The 8485-nt window shown below is 34.1% G+C and overlaps 1 protein-coding gene across 1 annotated transcript; it reads right to left on the minus strand.

The window, feature by feature from the left end:
• Positions 1–3904: 3904 nt before the first annotated feature.
• On the minus strand, positions 3905–6851 carry LOC113234030 (prolactin-releasing peptide receptor-like). Its single transcript, XM_026469255.1, has 2 exons — positions 5556–6851; positions 3905–4250 (listed from the first exon to the last, which is right to left on the minus strand). Exon 1 carries the CDS (start codon positions 6849–6851, stop codon positions 5571–5573), a length of 1281 nt encoding a protein of 426 aa, XP_026325040.1. The 3' UTR covers positions 3905–4250; positions 5556–5570.
• Between the last annotated feature and the right edge of the window lie 1634 nt (positions 6852–8485).

Below are 8485 nucleotides of genomic sequence, written 5' to 3' on the forward strand. Positions count from 1 at the left end.
GCGTGTTCCCATTATGTCGTGACTACAGATAATCGTGGCTTGTATATTTAAATAAAGTTGTGCACACATAGAACAGCACGATTAACTGTCTTTCAATACATTTTGACGTTATGACGACACATTGTCATAACAATGGGAAGAGCTAGAACGACAGTCGTTGGACGATAAATAAAACGTCACGATAAATATGTGACGACACATAATCGCAGCCGCAAACGATTCTGTCGTGCAAACGACAAGGCGGCTGCCGTAAATCGATAAATTGTCGTCACGATCTAATGGGCACAGCTAGACACGACAGTCGTTCAAGGATGAAATAAACGTCCACGACACAGTCACGACTGTCGTGATTTGGGAACAGGCTTGACGCGACAACGATAAATAAAACGACATAACGGGAACGCGCCTTTACCCTTCAAAACCGGAACGCAGTAATGCTGATATTACTGCTTGGCGGAACTCTATTGCTACTATAATTAATTATTCTTTGTGTTTGCTACATCTTTGTATCAATAATAATAATAATAAGGTATGTTTTTACAAAATAGAATATTAAAAATTACTACCGCTTATAATAAGTAATACAAGGTACAGTTCGGAAAAACGTAGTATTTACTTACAATTACTGAATAATAATGAAATGATGATTTCGAGTAAAATTGGTCGATGCACTATAAAGCGTTCAACCAACATGTAATTACATATTCAATGGCTGGAAAAATAACGATTCGCGTTTTCCGTTACAATTAATTCATCCCTTATACATGATTATTTTTAAAATACAATCTCACAGGACTATATTACTTATGTCATAAATAGCAACTTTGGTTCTAGAACATTTAACCCGTCATGAGTTCTAGAAACACACGGTGACATTAACCATTTTGTAAAAAAAAAAATATAAAAAAGAATTAATTACTTCTATAATTTTTTTGTTAATGGTGGACGATAACACAACTGCACGAGACTCCGTGTGGTTTTAAGGCGCTACAGTACCAACATCTCTTGAACGAGTGACAAGTTAATAATTCAACAGATTTTATACTAAAATATTGATATTTACTTTTTCTTTTCAAAACCGAAACGCAGTAATGCTAATATTACTAACAAATACAGATCTAAAAATATATCAGATAGTACAACGTGAACTTAAAAGTTTGATTTTGATATAATTACGTTTTGTAAAAAAATCATAAAAGAAAAGTTGTTGTTTGGTTAGTAATGTAGTCCTGCTAGGTTGTTAGTATTTTACAAATAAGTCAATATACAGGCTGTATATTTGAAAGTGAGACATATTCATACATGTCATAGTAAATCATGTTACAACTTAATATAGCCTAAAATAAAATTAGGATATGGGATAGAACAAAATATAAATCAACAATTTTGTTTTGAAGTGTACATAGGAATAAACCGATTCCCTTTACGCTTGATTTCGAGTGCAATGGGAATGCTACCCAGCGAGCGACGAGTGAGACAGCAACAATAACAATGATTTTACATCTCCCTTCCTACTAAAAGCACCTCTTTTCTCTAGAAAATAAAAACTAAGTTACTCACCTACGCATATTTATGTTTTGATTACGTTTTAGCTTATGCTAATTATTTTTTACTTCTGAACTATCGTCTAAATGTTTTACGTACTAAAAAAGATAAGTTTATGATTTAGTAACTAATTATCATTTAATAAGAACTGAGGTTTTTGGCGTAGTTAAAAATGTGAAATCAAATTATATACAATGATTGATTTTTTAGTTCTTTACAGTTTTTTACACTTACGTGGTACGGAGCAAGTGTTCAAAATGTCCACCGTTTTCCATAATGCATAGTCTAGCACGTCTTGGAAAATTTTGTTTTAAATTGTTCAACGCATACACATTTTGTTTCACAGTATAAAATGCTGAGATAATCCTTTCATGCAACACTTCGACACTGTTCACATCCTCCGCGTAAAACTCCGATTTGGGAACATTTTAATAGCTCGTCTCACACTATCACTACTTATTGCGTAAAGTCGCACCATCTCAATCCATTCGACGTTAGAATAAATATCTATTTTGCGCGAGAGAGCGGAAGTACAAATAATACGTATCTTCGCTAGACCAAGGTCGCGTGCACTGTCACAAATTTTCGCCGCCGTGCCGCAGCTCGCCGTTGCGTCGGAGCAATAATAGTGATGTGCATAGATATCGAGAACTAATGTTGTTCACAAGTAGTACTCGATAAAAAACATTAAAAAATATTTTTTTGTAAAGTTTAAGTTCATTAATCTTTTTTGTCTTCAAAATCAGGAATATAACGCACTCTATAAGTATGTCCCACTTTCAAATATACAGCCTAAATATTAAGGTATATAACGTACAATTTCAACGAATATTACATAAAACAATATATTATCCATCGACATTTCTGTGAAAATTGTAGTTAATAAGAAACATAAAAAGACTAGAATTTTCACTCGAAAGTACGTATACAGGTTAGGTAGCCGACTGCAAGACTTTAAAGGGACAATGGTATATTAAACAGATATCAATTTCATAAAATATAAATTAAAGTTGAAAAAAATTAAAAAATTCCGTAAAAAACCAACCATTTTGGAAATAAAACTATTTTTTCGGAACTAAGTCGCGAATATTTGTTTTTTTTTTTTACACAAACGAATGTTTTGGGCTCCATATAATAACACAGCTGACTCATTTTTTTTTACTATTATTTTGTAACCATGTGCGTTAGACCTTGAACCTTAAACAAATCTATATGGGTATTATGTCACTACTCTCCATATCATAACTAACGTAATAGACATTTTTACCAAAATTGAGATTATTAACGTATCTGGAATTAGCAAAGCGAGATCTACAACCCTCTTTAATCGGTTTTTTAACATCTTATTTCGTTTCAGTTTTATTGTTGAGTAAAATCAGCGTTATTTCAGCGTTAGGTGTCAACATCTCGAAAGTTACCAGTTGAGAGGGTGTATTGGAGATTTTTTTATTATAACTTCCAGTGACGGGACGAACAAGTCGTGCGCCTGAAGGTAAGCTACACGCCAGTCCATAACAGTTACACTGCCACTCAAAGCTTGAAATCGCAAAGAACTGAAGGGCACTACCACTGCGCCTGTCACCCTGACACATATTAATTTGACAAGTCCCATGTGCCTGTAATTTCACCAGCACCCTTATCCTTCAAAACTGGAACACAGTAACGCTGACATTACTGCTTGGCGGCTGAAATTGGTAAGGTGACAGTACTTCCCTGGACGAACTCTTTCACAAGGAGCTCTACTGCTACTAAAAGTAGTTTGGATTGAAAAGTCCTGTGAGGTTGTTGTCATTACATCGGCTGATTATTTTTTTATTGAAAATAATAATAATAAAAAGCAATAATAAAAGAACTCAATACAATTACCAAGTTTGTTGGATTTTTTTTGCTTTTTCCTGTAAAATCTTCATTTGTTTTGAATACTAAATAACCTCTTAAATATTTTGCAGCCAACTGCATTGAAAGTGTAAAAAAATACTGGTGAAATTTTTGGTAATTATTGAATATAGATTAGAGAAAACAAATAAAGTTAATCAAGTTTTGATGTATAGGAATAATAAATCGATACTTAGTCGTAATCCAAAATGTCACTAGTATTTTTTAACAGCCTGTATTGATAATTGCTACTTGGATATAAGGTACAAAGGTGGCAGTGTTGCTAAAGAGCAGGTTTGTGCTTGGGTATATTAATTTTAAGAATCTGACCGTTGGTTCGCAAGACTTTTTTATCTGCCAACGTTAAATCAAACAAATTTTATGCACATATATGTTATCGATAATTTTCGAGAGAGTAGATAATTACATAATGTGTGTCTATGGTCACTCGTGACAATGGAACGTAAAGGGCCCATTACTAGAAGGGATCAGGGCCCAAAACGTTTTTGAAAAAAAATATAGATCCGAAAAAAATGTTTCATCTCCAATGTATAACTGTCGCAAAAACCTAAGAACTCGATATATATAGTAGTCATTTATAATACAGTCCGTTTAAAAATCTTGCGATCCAAAAGTGGTAGGTATCAAAAAGAAATAAATATCACAATATATCTAAAGGTTAGTAACTTCATAAGCGTATTGATGTTATTTAGTAGAAAACGTGCATAGTAGAAGACGTCGTTCGTACAAAAAATATACTCCAAAAATATTGGGTGATTTTCAAATTATCCATTCTGTTTTCAAGTTTGGGAGCGTCTCCATCGCCGCACCTGCGAATATAATTAATCTGTTCTAAAAATTGTCTTAGCTGCATAATTAGTTCCTTAGTAATAACGAAATTAATTATAAAAGATCACGTCACTGGAGGCAGATTAAATGAATTTTCATTGACTTAAGAAGCTATTTGCTACTGTCAATAGAAAAGAAAAACCTAGTGTGATAAATCAATGTCTATCGTAAATTTTTGCAACAGCCTGTTGTCCACCGAGCTTTTGGCATTTTAGGGTTCCAATCTTAATTTCTCGCTGCTTAAAATGTTATACCAGAGTTCGTGAAGTTTGGCTAACTTCCAAAAGCCTTTAGAAGATTACGGCTGAAGCTTTGCATCTCAACTGCACATTTTGGTGAATAAATTTAAAATAGAATCAACAACAGAAATAGAAATGTAGGCATTTTTTTATATTAGTCATATTCAACCAGAAATTTATGAACATAAATTCTTATCATTGAAATTAATCCTTTTTCATCAACTTATGGAATTTCACAGAAATTTAGATTATTCGTGTTGTAAAATTAGTACGGGGACACCAATATTGTGGTTATGCAATAGTGTGCATTGCATAAACATAAATCTTTACGTCACAAATTTAAAAACAGCAGTATAATCGCGTCATGAATTTCCGTTTTTTTTTAAATTAGTTTAACGCTTACAAAAACATTTACACGGTTTTAATTTACACTCTTAAACCTAAACAGATTAGTATGAATGTTGCAACTCCTCTAACATGATATGTAAAATAATGATTTTATTAAATGTAAACAATGTACGAAAAAAACATAATGAAGATACAACATATTTAATAAATATTAACAAAAAGTTACAAAAGGCACCAAAGAAACCAGTTCTACTCCTCAGCGCTATACGCGCGCATACAGGCTGTTCGAAATCAACATAAATAATGTGCCACTACTACGCATGGATTAAGTACTCATAAGAAAAAAACGAAGATAATAATATATACTAAAAAATTATTATTATTATGTTATATAGAAGCAGATTATGAAAATTTTACTTGAATATGGTGTTACTAAGTTACAGATAGAAAAAAAAAATTCATGGTAAATATATTTTATATTGTTTTTGATTAATTTTTCGTTTAACATACAGTGGTAGCTTGTTAAGAAGTCTAGGAACCAAGTAATTGGTCGGACGCACGTCTAAAAATTATAAAAATTACAAGCTTCTACAGTAATGGCACTTTCTTAGGTGGTCGATAGTCGTTGATAATTTTAATCAAAAATGTCCTTCTAGCCAATTTTCGTCAAAACTTAAGCAACTTATAATAGAAACTTACCCGGGACATCAACTGTTAGAATTGACTTTGATTGCCAGCAGTATCAAATGACTCCTCATTAATCAGCCTCAGCTTCACAGACTCCCTCCTCAAATTATAGCTCGTCGAAATGTGACAATGTTTCACGTCAATCAACAAGTCTTCATTCAGTTCTACGCCACTTTTCTCCACATCTGCTGCTGCACTTGGCTTTCTTTTATGCCTAAACGATGTCGACCTCTGAGAGCTCGATCCCAAGTAGCTGTCTGTTGTCGTGTTCCCATTAAACGTCTTTTCGGAAGGACCTACCCCTAGTTGCTGCAATTGAATATGGCCACGAATATTTGCTGAAGAATCAATGCATGGAATTAGCTGCTTGAACTCCTTCCTGAAGTTTTCATTCATCCACGCATAGATAAAAGGGTTGTAGCATGTTGACGCCATAGCAATGACATGGACCGTGAAGAATATCAAGAAATAGTACTTGTAATGAATAGCGTACATGTAGTAATCATTACATAGATTTATAATGTTCAAAGGTAACCACGAAAAACCGAAGATGGCCACCATTGCAATGAGCATTTGATTTGTTCGCCGTTTCCTGCTTTTATCAATTTCTTCCTTTCGTGAATTCTTGCTTGCAGCTTTTGCTTTGGCTCTATCGTTCAGTTTAAAACTAACACACGTATAACAAAATGCAATCACAATAAAAGGCAATACAAATTGTAGAATAGACGTCACCGATCCAAATAATCTCCTCAGTTTCTCAGACGGCCATGTTTCCTCGCAGAATCTTCCAATATCCAAGTCATAATAAGTCATAAATATCGCATAAGGCATTGTTACTGTTATAGCGAAGGTCCAGATCATTATAATGACCGAAATGCAGGTCTCAATTTTCATTCTGGGCCTAAAGGGGTAAATAATTACAAAGAACCTATCGATAGCAATGGACATAAGAGTAAGAGTAGATATGTATACGCTGCACCCTTGTGCAAAAGGCATTATGTGACATAAGAGGGTCCCCCAGCTCCAGGAACCACGAAAAGAGTAGAGTGGAGTAAAAGGGACGGCAAAAACGCAGAGCAAAATATCTGAAAGGGCCAAGTTGGAGATAAACAAATTGGTAACCGTTTGCATAGCTTTGTTTCTAATGACGACGAAGCAAACGAGAATGTTGCCAACCAAACCAAGTACAAATATGATTGTGTATATGACGCAAAAGACAGCTTGAACCCATTTATTGTCGATTATGTTGTTGGCAGGCGGAAGCAAGCTATCCGGTGTTGAATTTCTGTCTGTGTTGTTGATAAGCATGTTGTAATTGAGAATTGTTCCGTTCATTACGGACGAGCTGGTTTTCTCTTTTGTAAACAAAATAAATAACAGCAGCTTTGAACGTCGCTTTTACGAGCAGTTGGCTTTACCGGCAATTCAAACCTGCAACAAAATAGACATTTTAACATTCGTAATTCACACGACCACATAATATTTAGAGTGGTTATGGAGGCAATACACGAAAATTTGCTCCGTTGTTTAACTCTTCCGTTGCGGCGTTAAATGCGTTGAATAACGGGAACGGAGGATCATAAATAAACTCCTGATATTGTTTATTCTTGTCATAACAAGATCATAATCAGTATCATTGAAACGAGAGAACACTTTTTAACCGACTTTAAAAAAGGAGGAGGTTCAATTCGACTGTATTTTGTGTGTGTTTTTGTACTCCAACATTTGCTAGCCGATTTCGATGATTCTTTTTTTTTGGAAAGGAGGTACCTCAGTAGTGGTCCACAGTTTAGAAAATATTCCTGTAAGGGTGTCAAAACATGACAAAACATTTTACTTTTCTGCCATTTTCAGCAGACAGATAAAAATGGATGAAAAAGATGTAATTCCAATGAAAATAAAATATTTTTGTGACTTAGAGGCTCTAAGCCACCAAAACATATTATTTTTCTGCCATTTTCATCTGTCTGCCATTGGTGATGGTCGACAGGTGAGAGGAATCCATCAACAGTGTACAAACTGAAATGAGTCTTTTGACAAGGTCTTCACGGGTATCGGACATTTGGGGTCGGTTTTTCGGATAAAAAGTTATAATTACTTACGATAAAAAGAAGACGATCGTTTCATGTTTAAATGCATATTTCTTTCATCTTTCGTATTAATGTGATATAATATATGTTTCTAATGTCAAACGAAATTAAGGTTGTTTGATCTCTCAAGTTTGACGTTTTATTCTGAAAATTGTCGATATTTCTTACAGTTGCTTTTATCTCCGGTTTTCCTCAAAGAAGCTATTTATTTTGAAGAAACCTTCAAAAATACTACACAACACAAATTTTTGTCGAGAGTCGATACAAGAGGCGTCAACAAAGTTTTTCATTATCTGTATATAGGGAAGTTTAATAAAGGCCTTCATTTCGACGGCCCCATTGTTTACCATGCTAGATGAGTGGACCTGTTACTTTGTTTTATATTGTTTTTACTACTCCAAAAAATGTATGAATCATCATTGTTAATTTTTAACCGACTTCAAAAAAGAAGGAGGTTCTCAATTTGTCGGTATCTTTTTTTTGTACGTATCTTACGCGATAACTCCGGTATTTGTGAACCGATTTTCATGATTCTTTTTTTGTTGGAAAGGGGGTACTTTCATAGTGGTCCCGTGTCATTTTGAAGAAACCTCCAAGGGTGGCTGTTCACGCATGAAGATTCATTTTTATAAATAGCGCCTAAATTTTATTTAAGTAGCAATTATTTTAATGGTTGATTTTGCTGTTTCTCCAATTCAAGGCGTTTTTCTCTCAATATACTTTGAGTAGTGAGAACCGATTTTATTATCTCCAGTGTCAAGTCCTGTATAGTGGCAAACTAGGGGATATTTCAATAAAACGTAGCAAATAGACGTGATTCCACGTACTTTTGAGGTTCGTATTTTAGTACTC

This window comes from Hyposmocoma kahamanoa, unplaced genomic scaffold (assembly GCF_003589595.1).
Source record: "Hyposmocoma kahamanoa isolate Upper Pololo Valley unplaced genomic scaffold, ASM358959v1 81, whole genome shotgun sequence".
Classification (NCBI taxonomy): domain Eukaryota; kingdom Metazoa; phylum Arthropoda; class Insecta; order Lepidoptera; family Cosmopterigidae; genus Hyposmocoma; species Hyposmocoma kahamanoa.

What these genes read in the sequence shown, in the direction of transcription:
- LOC113234030 (XM_026469255.1), bottom strand. Translation starts at nt 6,851, where the DNA reads ATGCTTATCAACAACACAGACAGAAATTCAACACCGGATAGCTTGCTT.